The sequence below is a fragment of the Melozone crissalis genome, unplaced genomic scaffold (genome assembly GCF_028551555.1).
Source record: "Melozone crissalis strain CALT ecotype California unplaced genomic scaffold, PUWL_Pcris_2 ptg000005l_1, whole genome shotgun sequence".
Taxonomy (NCBI): domain Eukaryota; kingdom Metazoa; phylum Chordata; class Aves; order Passeriformes; family Passerellidae; genus Melozone; species Melozone crissalis.
Window position 1 is genome coordinate 61,362,594 of NW_026535783.1, and position 17,606 is coordinate 61,380,199.

At 38.6% G+C, this 17,606-nt stretch overlaps 1 protein-coding gene across 2 annotated transcripts; it reads left to right on the top strand.

Moving 5' to 3' along the window:
* The first annotated feature begins 10,678 nt into the window (after nt 1-10,678).
* SELENOP (selenoprotein P) lies at nt 10,679-17,558 on the top strand. 2 transcript variants are annotated; one of them, XM_054283872.1, is made up of 5 exons: nt 10,679-10,779; nt 12,320-12,523; nt 13,699-13,911; nt 14,755-14,872; nt 15,731-17,558. In XM_054283872.1, the coding sequence occupies exons 2-5, from the start codon at nt 12,333-12,335 to the stop codon at nt 16,391-16,393; spliced, it is 1,185 nt and encodes a 394-aa protein (XP_054139847.1). In that variant the 5' UTR covers nt 10,679-10,779; nt 12,320-12,332; the 3' UTR covers nt 16,394-17,558. The 2 variants fall into 2 exon arrangements, with proteins under 2 accessions (XP_054139847.1, XP_054139856.1); XM_054283881.1 differs by having other exon boundaries at nt 15,731-16,375.
* The last annotated feature ends 48 nt before the right edge of the window (nt 17,559-17,606 follow it).

Consider the following 17,606-nt stretch of genomic DNA (forward strand, 5'->3'; position numbering starts at 1 on the left):
CTTGACTCTGTTACACAGCCACTCTTCCATGCAGTTCCATAACACCATGTTACTTTATAATTCAGATTGAGCTGTGTCAAAAATGAGTGTCATGAAGCAGTGTCAAAAGCTGAAAAGTCAGAAGTGCAATACTGCCCAGCAAGCCTCTGTGGCATCCTGCTGTGCCCCTCCAGGTCCCCACGGCTGAGGAAGGAAAGGCCCAGGTAGCACCTTGCAGCTTCAGCACAGCTCCTGGGCTATTTGGCACCTTAGTGAGACAGCAAGTGCACGGCCCTGGCTGCAAGCAGCCCCTCTGCCATCCTGCCTGAGCGCGGACCATGTGAAACTCACGTTTCTTTTCTGCACTGGAATCTTCAGGGGACCCCTGCTCATCCATGTTTCATGTCCTTACATGAGATGAAAATCTACTCATCCAAATAAACCAGTATAATAATTTAACTTTTCAGAACTGCACGATCATCCCTTTGACAGCCTCCATGCTGAAGCTGACAAGACAAGAACAGCCTCATGCAGTGGCTCTAATTAGCTTGCCCATGTTAATTTCTGAAAATTGATTTGTTTTTGAACTCCATCCCTTTCCCATGGTGCTTATTGCTTAATGGCCTTGTTAACATAACAGTACTATTGATCTTGTCAGCAGGTCTGCTCAGACAGTTATTTGCAGCCTAGGAGTTGCCTGCCACACCCATTCTGGTTTTCTGGTACACAACAGTAGATAAGCAATATTGATGCCTCCTGCATTTAAAAATATATGAAGGTTTGTTTTAAACTAGCAGAGATCTAATTTTTAGTAGAAGAACTGTATCTCCGATAGTTTATAATCCAAATAGAAATATTGCTAAATCTATCACTGCAGCAGGGTACAACACAAGAATTAAAATTTTCCATCCCAGCACCTTCTACCTCTCCAGTGTTAGTGTCTTGCTTGTTTTTGATTAATGTATGGTTTGTTCTGACCATTTACTTTTTTTCTCACGGCATTCTCCGCTGTGTTTCTTTTTTTCCCATGGCTTCCTCCATCTAGTTTTACTGTGAGGTTAGGTTGAAGGTTTTAAATGAACAGTTCATACTTGGTCCTAATAGCTTTTCAAGTATAAAATTACACTGACTAAGCTGTAACTCTTATGTTCTCCTTTTCGTCTCTCAGAGATGGGTGTGCCATTTGCCAGTATTACCTCCAAGATTTCCAAGAGCTATGTTACAAAACAATGCAAATTAGTTTTAGTAAGTCTGGAAACTACCTGGTTTATAGTACATTTTATTTACATAAGGAAGAGAATGTTAAGCAAACTTTTAAAGGATCTTGATCAATAGCTTTAGTTCAATCTGTATTAGCCATTTATATGCCCAAAAATTACCTATTTTTTTTTCCTTTTCCAGAATCACCTCAATGACACTAGAGAATCCTGTATTAATTAGAATAACGTGGTATATCTTCTGGGCATACCACGTTATTTTAATTAATACACGATTAATTCAGCTGAGTTTGGGAAAATTACTGAAGTGTAGATGTTCTCTTCTAGCTCCAGCCTCTCACAGCTGCATTGAACAGGGCTGAGAGCATCTGTCCAGGCTGAGCATTGTGAGCCTCTCCCAGGGGAAACTGTAAGTACCAAACAGCCAAAAATGAGTACTACATTAATCGTAGAAAATTGTGAATTGCATATTTCTCTTCTTTAATAAAGGAAACACCTCTTTGTCTGAGGAAATGTAGGAATTAATAAACTGAAGATGTGAAATCAAGGAGGCCTGCTTATTTGCAGCGTTTAGTAGATAACTGTTGTCCAAAAGCAGGTGATATGAAGGCCAAAAGGGACCATTAGCTCATCTAGTGCAGGGCCATCCACCTGGCAGCCTCTGACCTACATCCAGCTTGCTGGACAGTTCTGACTGGCTCCCAAAAATGGTTTTGAAAGCTCCTTTGTGCACTCATGGCACACCCAGATCTCCCACATCAAATCCAAATTATTCACCTGGCAGAATACAGGTAGCTGCAATGTGGCCTGTACTGGTCTCTTCTATTAGAGAAATTCTTACGAAATAAACTGCTCATTCCTGTGTTATCAATCATTTGTAGTGTTATCAATCATTTGCGAGAAATCTCCGTATCAGGCGAGTCAGTACGTCTCCCTCGCACCGTACTTGTTCTGTGCATGAGAAGGCTGTGCTGTCATGCCTAGAGCAAGCCAGATGTGTGCTGTTATGCAAGAGGAAAACATTTCTGTGGGGCCCCTTTGATAGGTATGCCGAGGGCAATAATATCAGTGTCTGTTTAAAAAGTTTTAAAGGAAAATAAACGTGGATTGTGCTTCTGACAGAGAGCTGTTCTGTTAATCCTCCTTATTTCTTTATTCATTCCAGAGTAAAGGGAAGATGTAAGGAGTTAATGGAAGTAAAAATTATAGTGTAACTACAAAATGCAATGCTTGAAAGCTGTAATGTGTAGAATTGTGGATTGATGTCAAAAAATATTTAGACCTTAGTCCTGTGACACAAACATGTCAGCCTGTTCCTTCGTTATCTATTTTCAGAGGAAATGTCCAACTGGGACAGGATGTGCATTTATGTCTATTCAGTATTATCTGCTGACGTACAAGCTCCATGCCAAATCTTATCTACTGTTTACAAGTTTCATATTTTTGTGACCCTAGAAAGAGCAGCTGACTGGTGAAATCAGGAAGATCAGTGTCTGTTGAACCCTGCAGGCGATGGTAGTTGAATTCTAGTTCTTATCTAAATATTTTTTTTGTATAATTTTAAATGTCTGGGGGAAGAAGCAAGTCCAGCAACTTACTGTCCCTCAGTTTCATAAACTGTAGGATTCTGCAGGATTATAAGAAGCATGCCTAAAGAAATGAGTTGTAGAGTACTTAGCTATTTTTTTTATTTTAATCCCATAATATAGAACCATACATATAAATATAAAATGGGTTGTGTTGGAAGATCATATAAATTCAGTGGACTTTGTCTCCATCAGGATTTGTCTGGACAACATCTTAAAGAAAACCTCTGTTAAAAAGTTATCTGTATTTATTATTAAAATACATATAACTGGGCAATTTTTTCATGGAAATGCATTGTGCATCATGAGTAGAAATAACATATGCAGACATTATTACTACAGATTTAATGTATTTAGTTAGTAGCTCTTCAGACATGACCCAAATGTTCCTCAGCAAAATCTTTAACTTGATTTGCAAAAATATTTTTGTTTTGTGGGGTTTTTTTCATAAGCAACAGTGGTCACAGTGCATCAGGATTTGAAATGTGGTGGCTTTTTTCAAGCTCTCTCACAATCCATGAAAATCTACAGGGTCTGGAAGGGGTTAAAGCTAAATTGTAAGAAAAAATTTTGACCTAGCCCACAACTGTACTTCCATGTATTATACATGCAGAAACATTAACAGATCATTTTCTATTACTCCTCTTTCAGGCCAGGTAATCTTCCTACAAAAATGTAGACCTATGAATCATACTGTTGCTGTGAGAAATTATGTTTGGTTGATAGGGGCATAAAATGTTCACTATAAACTTTACTCCAGAACCTGGAGACAATCAGAGAGTCATTCCACATGCAATTAAGATAAGATTAAGAGCAATAAAAAGTTGGAAAGCTGGGCAACCTAGAATTCTTCCTGTTTTCTAGAAGAATATTTTCCCTTCAAGAACTTTTTATTTCTGGCACAGTCTTCCATCCATCAAGTGCATCTTCTGTCTGTGCAAGACAGTGTGTGCTCTGTGTCACATTGACTGCACTGCACTGATTATTGTGTGAGTACTCGCTCTCTAGACTTGCAGGTTGAGCAGCTACCAAAGCACACATGCTACTGGAAGACCACCCAGCTTCTGTCTGTTGTGTCACTTCAGTTCTTAAGGCCATGATCCACCTGATGTGGATCACACATGATCCACACTGTACGCCTCAAACAGCGCCTGAGCTGCTGACTGCATAATGATTTGCCTGAACAGTGGAGACTGAAGTCCTACCATGGCTTCAGGACTACTGAAATTCCTCACTGTCCTTTAGTTTTGTATTTTGTAATTTACGTAGGCAGACAGCTGTGTTAAGGAATTAACAAAAGTTAACAACAACATTTACGAGCAAGAAACCTTTGCAAAAAGGGGAATAAAATTAAAGAGTGTTTATTGTTAATTATTACTTTGTGCAGTCATGGGATCACTTTTGCATTTTGTTTTCTGGTCTCTCTTCCTGAAAGCCTGTTAGCTGAAGAGAATGTTCAGCAACTTTACTGCCATGATTCTTAAATCATTACAATTTTTTTTTCACTTCACAGTCATGTTTTGTTTCCTTTTTTTGAAGCTCGTACAGGAAATCTGGCAAGGATTATGATGCAGGATCAGCAGAAAAAAAACCCTACTTAGGTGGGTTTTTTTGATATTGTGGTTTTTTTGGTGGGTTTTTTGGTTTGATTTTTTGTTTGTTTTTTTCCCCTGACAAGAAAAAAATCAGAAAATTTCATCTTGCAGTTTAATGGGGTGGATGAAATGCTGATGGTCAAAGACAGCTGTGGGATGCAGACTCTGGGCTCTGTGGTGGGTACTACACCTCCATAAATACAATCCTTAAGACTGTTATGTCCATGATATATAAATAATAATTAGTAAATAATACAAGGCATACGTGAATAATATTATGAACGCCTTCCTGCCAAGAGGCAGACATTAAAAAATTAAACTAGAGGCCAGGTAGAGATGAGGGGTTACCAAAGTAAAATGCCAACCTGGGACTCGTCTCTGCTGTAGTTCTAGATGAGCCCTTACAAATGAGCATCCATGCAAAGCCTCACTGACTGAAGAGCTATTGAGGCATTATGACGGCTGTTTCTTGATGGCACCAGGACTTACCTTTCAAGTTCCACAGGTTTAGCCAATGCTTTTGAAATGGGATGAGGAGACGCAAAAGTGGGTGTTGCTGTTTCTGCCTTTAATTAGACAACATGATACAAAGCCTGTCCAGTGTGAATTCTCAGATGAGCCAAGAACAAGAAGTCCATCCAAATACATGTGAACTTAAGAAATCGTGGTACTTTTGTAAAAACAACCAGTAGTGGCTGCTTGAATTTTGCAGGGCAGATTTTCCCATATCTTTGCTATTTGTAGTGATATGTAGTAGTGTGATGGCTTGTGCAGGTGACTTCCAAACATGTCCTCAGACAAAATGTCCTCAAATCTTCTCTCACTTCTCTTTGTTTCAAACACTTAGTTATTTCCTCTGCATTGCATTCTGCATCCTTTTTTGTGGAACACAGTGCAGATCTACTACTCTAATTTTGCCTTTTCCAAAGACTGGGAACCCAAAGCTGTAAGGAGAACAGGAAGACTGCCAGTGTCAAAGAATATCCGTCAGATATAGTGTCTTTGTTGGCCCATTATCAATGTTATACAAAAGTCATATTTTGTATTCAAAATTTTACTTTGCCTTCATTGTTACTTTCAACAACTGCATCTCTGGAAAGTAAAATACAGGGCTGTAATATCAGAAGATTGAAGGCTTCTGTTACATATATTTCAGCCAAAATACACAAAAATAACTTTATGTTTGTTAATAATTGTAATTTCCAGCAAAAATGTGAACTTTTCATGAGATAGGAAAAGCTTGGAAACCTTCTGGAAGTGCTAAATTGTTGTTAATGATTTACAATAATATTAGAGTATGGAATAGAATCACAGTATTATAGAAGGTTTTGTGGTGGAGGAGACCATAAGAATCATCTAGTCAGCCCACTTTCATTAGGTCAGGCTACCATCTAACTGAAACTCTTTCAGTTTTAAACCATTGCCCCTTGCCCTGTCACTACCTGCACATGTAAAAAGTCCCTCTCTCTCTTTTTTTTCAGCCCCCTTTAGGTACTGAAAGACCTCAGTGAGATGTCCCTGAAGCCTTCTCTTTTTCACTCCAACTCTTTCAGCATATCTTTGCTGCTGAGGTGCTCCAGCCGTCTCAGCATCTTTGTGGTCTCCTCTGGCCCTGCTACTTGAAAAGAAGTATCATCAGCAATCAACTGTCAATATAATGTATTTGAAGCCATCAGTATTTTAGTTTGTCAGATTTCATTCCACGTATGACAGTCTCCATCTTGCACTCAGATATCTGAATCTGCCCAAAAACACTACTAACATCTCTTGCTGACCATAATGTTCATAACCACTTCTGTATTACCAGGAAAAGAGAGCAACACAGAGCCACAAAGAAAAATTGAACCAAAACCACATAATCCATTTTTTAATCACAGTTCAACAGTTCTTGAAAGATGAATTTTTTTATATACAAACATCTCTTGTTCATTAGCTGGAACCAGTTTTCACTTCAGTTTTAGTGCATTTCACAACAGATAAGCAAAGGACAGACAAGCAAAAGTCTTGAACTTCCCATCAGGCTGACTGTACATGGTCACTGAATCCCATGTAGTGGGCTGCCTTAACTTCCATTCTGCAGCTAGGGTTCAGTGCAGTGAACTGTGCCTGCATGACCTATTGTAAATCATTAACAACAACTTGCTTGAACAGGTATTTCTGGTGAGAAGCGTTTAAATGTAGTCACCTAGAATGAACCACTGTGGATTTAGCTGATGAATCATTTTCCTCCACATCTCCTAAGGAGGTTTTTTGTGTATAAAGAGTTAAAAGGAATTTTATGTATTGCTGATGGTACTTCTACAGTTACACACTCTTGGACACCTGATCTGTTAATGTAAAGAGAAATGTCTGAATGCAATGTAACAGAGAGGTTTTTTAAACTTTCTGTGTGTTCATTGGTCCAGATCCCTAACCATATTATGTGTTCACTCAGTGAATTGTATTGGAGAGCCTACAGCTGCCTGCTAAATTCCTGCTGCAACTGCATCATTCCATAGCAGGAGGATCATTGTGTGGGATATGAGATCTGGACACATACCCTGTTTTGGGCGCTGCATGATGACATTTGCTTTTTGGTTTACTATGCCAGGCACCAGGAGCCTCAGCAGAGTCACATCAAACTGAAGGAATTTTCTATTTTCCTCTATAGATCACAGGACTGCAAAGTATTACTAAGTATACTGGAAAAATACAAAAATGTGGAAGATTTCCTACAGCTGTGATCTTCTAAACCACCTCTTGGGTACCATCAGCAAATTTTTACTTCATTCAAATGATAAGAGGACCACTGGTTTTAAGCTCACTGCAGTGACTTGGAGAATTTGTGGATGGATAGAATTATTGCAGGATACATGCAGAAAGTAAACAGAGCCTGTAAGGAGCTCAGAACAGATGTAGCTATTCAGCAGCTAGGGTCTGTTTGCCTCTGTAATCTGTGCAATTATTGTGATTGAAGATACATCTGGTAAAACGTTTCCCTTCCTACTTACAGTGTGCTTCAGATAGATTCAAGCAGGGAAAGGTACTTCATTATTGTAATGGAATTTCCAAGCAGAAAACCCAAACATTTTGCTAGATCAGGGATCCTTTAAGTCTCATTTTATTTATAAGTGGACAATGGCATGTATCAGCTATTCCTTTGTTCACTGAAGCAATCTTTAGGCCTACCTCAGAGGATGTCAGCTTTAGTTCCTTCCTTTGAATTCTGAAAAGTGTGCATTTAGTTACCTTATGCTGTGATTTACTTCAGTGTATCTTTTGCCCTTCACTTAAGTGACCCTTTATTTTACAGCATTTATTCATGTTTATTCCTCATAAACTGATGGAAATTTCTTTATATATCTATAAGCATTACATGACAGCCTTCTGCTGTTGCCATATTTTCCACTCTAAAGTATGAGTAACTACCCTGAGCTGACACAGTTGTCAGAGAAGACAAGAAGAACCAGTAAACAATTAAGATTTGCAAGTGGACTTTGAATTCTGTGTTTATGACATCCTTCAGTCACAAGAGCAAAACAGGCACTGAAGACTAAGGCCTCAGAATAGGGTTCATGCTGAATCTGTGCTCTGCCCCCATTCTTGCATTATTTGTGCGTTACAAATCTCCTCAGCAGGCATTACCAGAATTCTGACAGCCACAATTCCTTGTTCTTTGGAATTGTGGCATTGTGTTGGGGTTTTTTATGTATTTTTGGTTTTTCTCTTCCCTAGAAGTATGTACATTACCAATCTAGATAACAGAAACAACAAATGATACTTCTGTGCTCTGATGGTTTGAAAAGTTTGGAACATGTCAGAAAATGGGAAAGTTGATGTTCAATAGGAAAGGAAGGGCACTGTTATTTCCACCAGAACTATTAGCCTCTCCCAAAGAAGAAAGAAAGTGAATAGAAGCAGGATGATCATTAAAAAAATTATTGTTCCAAATGGAGGACTTGTCCATATTAGAGTTCATAACTTGCCTCCTGCTGTGATATTGGACCAAACTCAACAACTAAGAAAATATTTGCAGTGGAAAGCAAAAATTAATATTTAAGATTATTGTTTCTTTGCAATCTATCAACAAAGGACTACAGAAGCCTATGAGCAGAAAGGGAATTAATGTAAGAAATTGAATGATCAGACTCCTAGACTTTTAAAAATTTGACAATTATTAACAGCTTTATCTATGTTCCTAAGAACATCCTGTGGAAGCAGATTTTTTTTCCTCTCAGAAACAGTAATGCTTCAGACTGAAGTTTAAATGTATTTAGTTTGTACATTTCTAAACCAAATTAATTACATCTATTTTAATCTACAACCAAGATTATAATATTTCCTACCACTAGCTTTAAGATGCAGGAACTTTTTTCCTCAATATTTATTGAGGCAGAGCAATGATTTAAAGCAGGGTGAATATTAAAAAGTGAGATGCTTATGGCTTATCACTTTGAATATAGTTGAAGTCATCTTAATATTATAAGGGTTATAATAAATGTAATAATAAATAATACTACATACAGTATTTATTGTCATGGGGATAATTGCTAGCAACAGGTGCTTCTCATCTCTCAGTAAGGCATCTGAGGGTCTGCAGGTGTCTCTGCACACTGTATGGCAGGAAATACTAACTTTTCCATAGTGACCACTGTCCATTTCCATCCTCAGTGTGCTTTCCAGAGCAAGGTACTTGTTTTATATGATGGCTGCTTCAGCTCTGTTTACTATTCCTGAACTCTGAGTTCCTCAGTACTTGTGAGCTGCATGTCTCAGCAGCACTCAGTGGCATTACCTATAGGTTATAGGTTCAGCACTTGTTAATCAAACCTTCTCCACATCCTCCCCACAAAGAAAAGGAAATGGAGATAGAGATTGAGTATTGCTCTTCCTTAGAGCAATAGACACCCTCCTTAGAGGGTGTCTCCACCTGTGTTGCTGTAATTGGCAAGAGAACAACTGTCAGTCACCAGTGAGCTGCATCACTTTTATTAGCCCTGTTAACAGAGCTGTACCTGCTTCATTTTTTGGCTGCCTCTGTGCTCATGCAAGAATTGGTGGATGTGGTGCACACCAAATACTTCCAGCCAACCTTACAGGATTTTATCAGCTCTGGGAATGAACCTCAACACCTGAAGCAGGAGGTGAGCAAAGTGTCTATCAATTGAAACAGTAAAGGGCACTACTGCACATATGAGGGTTTGGTACCAGCCCAGCAAAGAATACAAGATGTGTTTCCCTAGCAATATAAGGAATACAAGCACACTCCACTTCTTAAAAGAACTTCAGGTCTAGTATGAAGTCTATCTGTTTTCTGCATTCTGTCTTGCAAGACCACTGAACAGAAGTTCAGAGATTTCTGTCTTTCCACTCACCAGTGGGAAAGAAGTGCATAGGACTTCTGCAGCAGAAACCCCCGAGGTCAGCAGTTCCCTATCTCGCATCCAGCCTAAAGCAAAATGCTTATCTGTGCAGAAGATGGCCTCAAGCCATAGATCTAAGCAGTATCAATCTCACCACCTTGAACTGTGAGGGCACACCACCTTTTTAAACACTGATTTCCCCATAAACACATGTAACATGTACATTGGAGGAAATCAAAGCAAAGCAAACTGCTGTTGAAGTAAAACATCATGCATAAATAATTCTCTCACCAAGGAAAGAGAGGAGGGAAACAGTTTAACCTGGATGTCCATAGGTACCTCAGTGATCCTGGGGTTAAGAAAATATAAAAGTGAAATATAGAGGCTCAAGTACCTACTGCCAGTAGCTAGAGCTTCATGGCTTTCGTGTAGCAACATTGAATTAAATGTCTGAAGTTCTGGGCTCTAGCTTTCAACAAAACTGAAGAACTGGGAGGTTCTACAGAGAAAATTTTGAAAGCAGAATGATATAACCAAGAGGAGCTGGGCCAAAGGAGCTCAGTATGCACATGCCCTCAGATGGAGCACAACATTCTCTGAGGCAAATATCAGATAAAGCACATGAGAAAAAACCTGCTAGCTCAGCGTTTTTGTAATTAGAGAAGTACCTTCCCCCCCTCACTGTGGTTACCACTGTGTTCAGAAAATAACTCCTCGGCCCTTCCCCCTCCTCTGACTGTACCACTACCACCAGCTGGCTGGGGTGACTGACAAACTGCATAACAAAATATTTAAAGTCATGATAGTAAAAATGCTTCACTATTATACACAAGAAATGGTTTCCACTTGGGATTAGTTAATGGAGAAATATTTTGGGTCCTTTTTGCCCAAGGGGTTTCCTTTGCTTGCAGGGTCATTCAGAAAAGGCTCCCTGAACTTTGAACTGTATCTGCAAAGTGAGATAAACAAGAGCCATATAAATACCACAGCCCTTTTCCCCACACTGTTTCCTTCTGCAGCGGAGCCAGGCAGAGCTGCCAAGAAGGGGGAGGAGAAAAGGGTAAGTGTGCTGGGTTTGCTGTGAAAGAGCTTCATGACTTAAGATTTGGCAGTGTGTTTGCTTGTTTCTTTGGCTGAAAAGGCTGACTGTGGAAATTTCCATTGGAAACTAAGTTGAAAGTTGAAATATGAAGAGAAGTATAAGGCAGGACATGGCTTCCCTGCAGCTTGCCGGGCAGACAGCTGTTGCTGGGCGCTGCATGCCAGTGCTGCAGAAGGCTGCTGGAAAGGGAAGGAAGGATATAAAAATGTCGTGAGAGTCTCATGTGTTCATAATGGATATAAGGGCAGGCTGCTTTCCTGATGCATGGAAAGAATGGAAAAAGGCTGTGTTGGTATATACTGGACCACAGTTTAGTCTTCAAAGTACTTTACCTAGAACGTCAGGAAAGAACTGTCAGGCACAGCTGGATTTCACAAATGCAGCAACAAATCACTCTTGCTTCAAAATGTCAATTATTATTAATCTTTTAGGCTATGACAAGATGGATGAAACATGTATTATTAATCAGAATTTATTGTTTCCAAACTGTTTTATGGTCAGACTTTGATGTAAGTGGTGAAATTGTACAATTCCACAACCTAGGACATGTTGGGGAGCAACTTTATAATTTTAAGTATTTCTTGATAATATGTGTTTAAGCCAAAACTGAGATGTTAATGGAATAAAATGAAAAGATAATGATAGAATTTCTTATATGCTTTGATTTTCATAAACATTAACTGAACTAAGTATGGATATGAGATTTTATAAGATCTGAGGACTCCTGAAATTCAGTTTCCGGTGCCTGTTTCTGGTGCCTGACTTCTTCATAGTTTTTTCTCAATGGTATTCAGATACTCCAGACTGACTTGTAAATATTTTGAAGTATTTTTTATTATTTTCTGCTATGTTCTGTAGCACTTACTGTGTACTGAAATCCGCCGTTGGTGCATGTACTTTTAAGACAGTGGAATTTTCTGTAACTGGAGTGAACTGGTCTAGATTCTTCCTGACATAAACAGGCTTGCTACAATTTATTTAAAAAAACAAGAAACAAGGCCACTTTAAAATCACTGAAGTGTTAAAAATGGTCAAAAAGAAATTACAGAGAGAGAGATTAGTAGTGCTGAAAAAAATTCCAGTTATTCTGAATGTTTACTTTGTAGCTGTTCAAACACAGTAACAAAAAAACCCACAAAAACCTTCGAGTACCAGAAAGAAAAAACACCTGCCTCTATTAGAGAGGAGCTCTACTGAAAAATCAAAGAAATTGAGCAGTAAACAAAGAACTCAAATTTATTCTCAGAGGGGTTTGTTTCTTTTCTCTTTTCTCTTTTCTCTTTTTTCTCTTTTCTCTTTTCTCTTTTCTCTTTTTTCTCTTTTCTTTTCTTTTCTTTTCTTTTCTTTTCTTTTCTTTTCTTTTCTTTTCTTTTCTTTTCTTTTCTTTTCTTTTCTTTCTGAATGGAGCCAATATGCTGCCTTGTTTTCTTAAGGGAATTTCAGAGTTTGGACTTTGTTTAGGCATTGGCCTTACTTTGTTTGTTTTGTCTCTTGTCAGGTAAAGCCCAGCCATGTGGGCACATCTGGGGCTAGTTCTGGCCCTCTGTCTCCTCCCAGGAGGAGGGACAGAGATCCAGAACTGCCAGGAGGCCCCAGAATGGCGTATTGGGGAGGAGGACCCCATGTGGAACTCCAGAGGCTCGGTGACCGTGGTGGCTCTCCTCCAGGCCAGCTGATTATTGTGCCTGCGGCAGGCTTCCAGGTAAGCGTGGGTCTCGTCCCGATTTTTGTTATCCAGCTGAGAATGCTACGTGTGCCCTGCCACAGACGCACTCAGATGGACTCTAGCTGCCCCAAATGCCACCATCCCAGCTGGCATGTGTGACCCAGTGACCTGGCTCACTATCAGCAGAAGGGTTCTGTGCCAGTGGGCAGGATCCTTTATCTCTTGACCTACTCCTGACTGGCAGATCATCTTCTCCAAATTAGCTTTCCAACATAATAAATAGTATGATCAACTTGACATGAATGAAACCCAAACCACAGGCACACCCAACAGAAACAGCAACAGATGGTTAATGCAGCAAAAATGATGAAGCCAAGAAATATCGCAATTCTTTAACATTGTTAGATCACCTGAAATAGAGAGATTTGTGATCACTGATTTCTTATGTAAAACCTGTAGGGAAAAAAATAAACTAAAATATGTGCTTTTCATGTGGCTTTTCAGCCTATGTTCAGAGATCCAATATATATTTAAAAAATCCATAAGCTAAGGTAAATACTGTCCTATCAGAAAATTGATGAAGCATTCAAGGAAGTCATCAGTGTTAGGTTTTCATCCAAGACCTGGGACATGGGTACTCTATTTTCTAGAACTTACTCCTTGCAAATAATTAGCTATCATGACAGTAACAATGCATAAAATAGCAATAAAATAATTTCAAGCTGAGCCAAACAGGAATTGCATAAAGCTCTTATCTTTGATTCATTTAGGAATTGTGAAATTATTTTGGTTTAAAAATTCATAGTGCCAGTTTCAGATTTGGATTTTAGTCACAGAGAACACCTTAGTTTGCTTCTCTAGGCTGCACTTACATATCATAATAGGCATTGCAAGTTTATTAAGAATTTGATTTTAAAACATCTGTGGCTCCATCAAAGTTAACACTGGGCTTTGTGTTTGGCTTTCAAAGTAGCTGGGTTCGGTTCTTACATTTTAGAAAAAAACTGAAGAATCTTCCACATTCTAGACTGTTTCTCATAGCTGAAAAATAAAAGTTTTCTAGAGCAATTCCATAGGAAAAATACAATTGAAAGGGAAGAAACTCCACATCATACAGGTCAAATAAAAGCAAGATGGAGCATATTAACTTTTGTGTCAAATCTCATGATTCTCTAATGATTTATGGTCTTGCTTCTTTACATTCCCACTAGTTTGGAGGACCTGCGAGTAAAGTTAGAGAATGAAGGATTGGTCAACATCTCGTATGTGGTTGTCAACCATCAGGGAGCTCAATCCCGGAAGGAATTTCACCTACTTAAAGAACGTGTTTCAGACTACATTACTGTCTACCAGCAAGATGAGCACCAAGAGGATGTGTGGACTACTTTAAATGGAAACAAGGATGACTTTCTTATCTATGACAGGTGTGTGCTTACAGACAAACATGGGAAAATATTTGCATGTATTATGAGTAATGATTTGCAAATCTCTATAACATGTCATTGATATGCAAAAAACAAAGACATCATGCTCAGCTTCTAAGCTGAACTACGTAAAGTGGTATTTACTGGAAAAACAAAGTTACAAAAGCAAAGTCTGCTTTTACATAAGTAATTTTTGAATAAATATTTTTTTTCTTTATAATTGCCATGGATTTAGATGAACATGAGTGAGTGAAAAATTTGGTAACATGTTCATTTTTTTGTAGCATATTTATTTTCATATTAACTTCATTACATCCATGCATGTCAAAGTAGAATCTTTTATCTCATGGAAACTTTTTGAGGAGAGATGTTGAAAATGCCACGTAGATATAAGGAAAAATTAGACAAAACTTTAGGTAAAACTTAAAACTTGAGAAGAAAATTGCTTTGCAGGTGCGCTGCAGTGTCCATCCCAGTCAGAATACCTGTCAGGCTGCATAAAAACACCTGGTTAGGGTGCAGCGACCACTATGCAAAGAACCCTTCTCATTATCCCAATGGGTCTGTAACAAGTGCACCTCTGCCAGTCTTTAGTGCCACTCTAGGACAAGGCTTCTGGCAGTGCAGCTACCACATCAGCCAGAAATGATGCTTCACATCCTGGCCAGTGCAGCTGAGCAGGCAAGCATTGTAAGGGAGATACTGGATTTGCCTGTGAACTGGAACAGAAACACTCCTTGTGGAACTGTACACTGTGGGTGGATTGGTGCAAGTAAAGTGAGATCATAAGAAAAGAGATTTAGTTGTAGGTATTTGTAACCACAGAGTCCTTTCTCTCCTTAGATGCGGCCGTCTCGTGTATCATCTGGGTATGCCCTACTCCTTCCTGCATTTTCAATATGTGGAAGAATCTATTAAGATTGCATACTGCAAAAACAAGTGTGGAAACTGCTCTTACATGGTATTTTCTTGTCTCATTCTGTGTATAATAGAAAAGTGGATTTGATTGGTATTTAAAAAATTATTTCAGTGTGTTTAATCAAAAAATATATGATTTTGAATTTACATATTTCATGCATCTTGACAGATAGCTTCTAAGCATTTTTCTAAGCAAATTATATTTGATTTCGAATAGACTGATTGCCTATCTGAATTCCTGTCCTTGATAGAAATGCAAGTAATTGTCAGAAATGTAATCCAATCTTGGAGAGTAATTCTGTTTGTAGAGCTATAGAGGTAGTGAGCAATTAACTACTCTAATTTTGTGGGATGGGTAAGTACATATTTTTTTTAAACGCAGGAATCAAACTCTAGCTGGTTTGTGTTACTATTTATTGTAGTTTGCATTTAAACACAGTCTACAGGAGTTATTTTAAAAAAGTGATAATACAAGGTGACAAATTATTGTTACTGCTATAAAAGAAGGGTAGCTTTCTTTAGTGACTCATTCCAGACCAGAAATACTTTTAAAGATTATCAAGAAATGTATATACTTCATGAAAGTTCAACGAAAATAATAGTTTTTGATCCCATTGCGCAGCGTTCTAGCTAAATGTAGACCATAGACAGGTCAGATGTAGGATCTAGGATAAGAATAATTGTTATTAGCAATTACTGGAGTTATAATTGCTAAAAAGCCCTGTCTAGTTGACAGTGGTGTGACAACACAAGGCTATTTCTTATATATTCATATGTTCAGCAAAATAGCGCTAATAACTTAAAAGTGTCTTTCATGCTCTGCAAAAATGTCAGTTAATCTTTTACATCTAGTTTAATTGAATTCAGTGCCCTGTATTTAATGCAAGCATCTGTTTTGCAGGAACCTGATATTGATGGTGTCTGTGAAAACATCACTAAAAAAGCAGTTGAAGAGCTGTCAGAGATAGAACCTGAGCCAACAGACCAGCATTCCCAGACCAGCCCGCACAGACATGGACACCACCACCGCCGCCACCACCACCGCCACCATCACCAGGGCAGTCGTGATCCCAAACACGAGAACCACCAGGCTGCTGTTGAAACTGATGGACATCATCCTCACAGCGCCTGGCGCCACAGGCTTTTTGGCCGTCACAGACACGATCAGACAGGTAGTCAGGAGCACGTAGACACTGCCCCTCCAGGAGAAATTGTGGAAATTCCACAAGATAAAAAACTACGAAAGAAAGGGAAAAACAGCTGCAAAAACCAGTTAACCTGAAATTGGCAGACAGGATCAGACTCTACCTCTGGTAGCTGATCCTGTCATTGTCGACACCTTCTGTTTGAAGAGCTAGGGAATTCTGTCACCTGACAGTGTCGCGGAGCGCTACCAAATTCTTGCAGGTGACGCGGGCAGCTGGCAGCAGAGGATGTCACTGAGTCTTGACAGTGCCGTCTGCTCTCTGCTGCCTGACATTCATCACCAGCAGGAGCAAGTGAAACTAGTGACACCTGACAGTGACAGGAAAAGGCAAGGAACTGATCCTGAAAAACAAACTAAGCACCTTCCAGAAAAAAGGGAGTCACACTAGCTCAGTTAATATACTTGCAAGAGCAGAAAAATGAACAGATTAAGTGTTTTTATTGCCCCAAATTCAAAATTGTGCTGAGAGGTATGGGTAAATTGCAAAGAAGGGTATTTTTAGAGCAGCGCTCTTAGAATGATTGAATATCTGTCTAATTCCATCAGTGAAAATCTTCATGATCTAAAGGAATTTGGTTGACCCCTAGTTTGTTTTTCGGTTCCACTGGGAAGGTGTCTGCATTCTCGATTAATTTGTCTTTCTTGTTTCTCTTCTAACATTCTGCTTGCATTTGTGAGGACAGGAGCATAAACTATGACCTAGGGGCTCCTGTCTGATGTTTTGCAATCAAGAACAGAAGAAAACCAAGACAGATACTTTAATCATTTTTCATTAGGAAGACAATAGATTTGAAGTTTGTTTGTTTTTTTTTCTAACCTGGGGATACAAATCATGTACAAGTAAAACTTACTCCTAAGCAATGTGACAGAATAATTCCACATAAAAATGTAATATATAGACAGTAACTGCTTTATTTTTAAGTAACAGATTGATATACTTAACTTTGACAAAGCTTTTTTAACAAAGCTGAGAGCTTTGTGGCTCTTAGGTACAATAAGAGTGTCCATTAATACATACTGCTACAGCATGTAAAATCCTACTGAATCAATTAGATCATCCTGAAGTGAGAAATAGTGTCAACAACTGAGAGTCAGAATCAAAAAGAAGGTGGGATGAAACAAGTTTAATCTTGGTGTAATGTTGATCTTGGTTTATAACAGTGCTGAATTTGATAAATCTGTACCAATTAGCAATCCATATCAATTAACATAATATACCACTTAAACTTGTATCACTTCTCTGTCTATAGCCTAGCATTCCTAATGTTTGATTAACTGAATGGAAGTAAATTCAGTTGTTCGAAGGATCCTGGATGAAGAAGAGAATATTCATGAAAAGAAAACTGCTATGAAAGCATACACCATAATTAATGATGGTTTAATAGGGAAATTACTACTTCTACAAAACCTGAACCTTTTTATTGTGAATGCTGATTAGCAAGAGAGTAGCTTTGAATACATACAGAATGCATGCCTTTGGAATGTTTGACAAGAGTGTTTTCAATAAAACATACTTTCTTCATATCTTGTTTTTATTTTGAGATGCAGAATTTGAAACACTGAAATACTT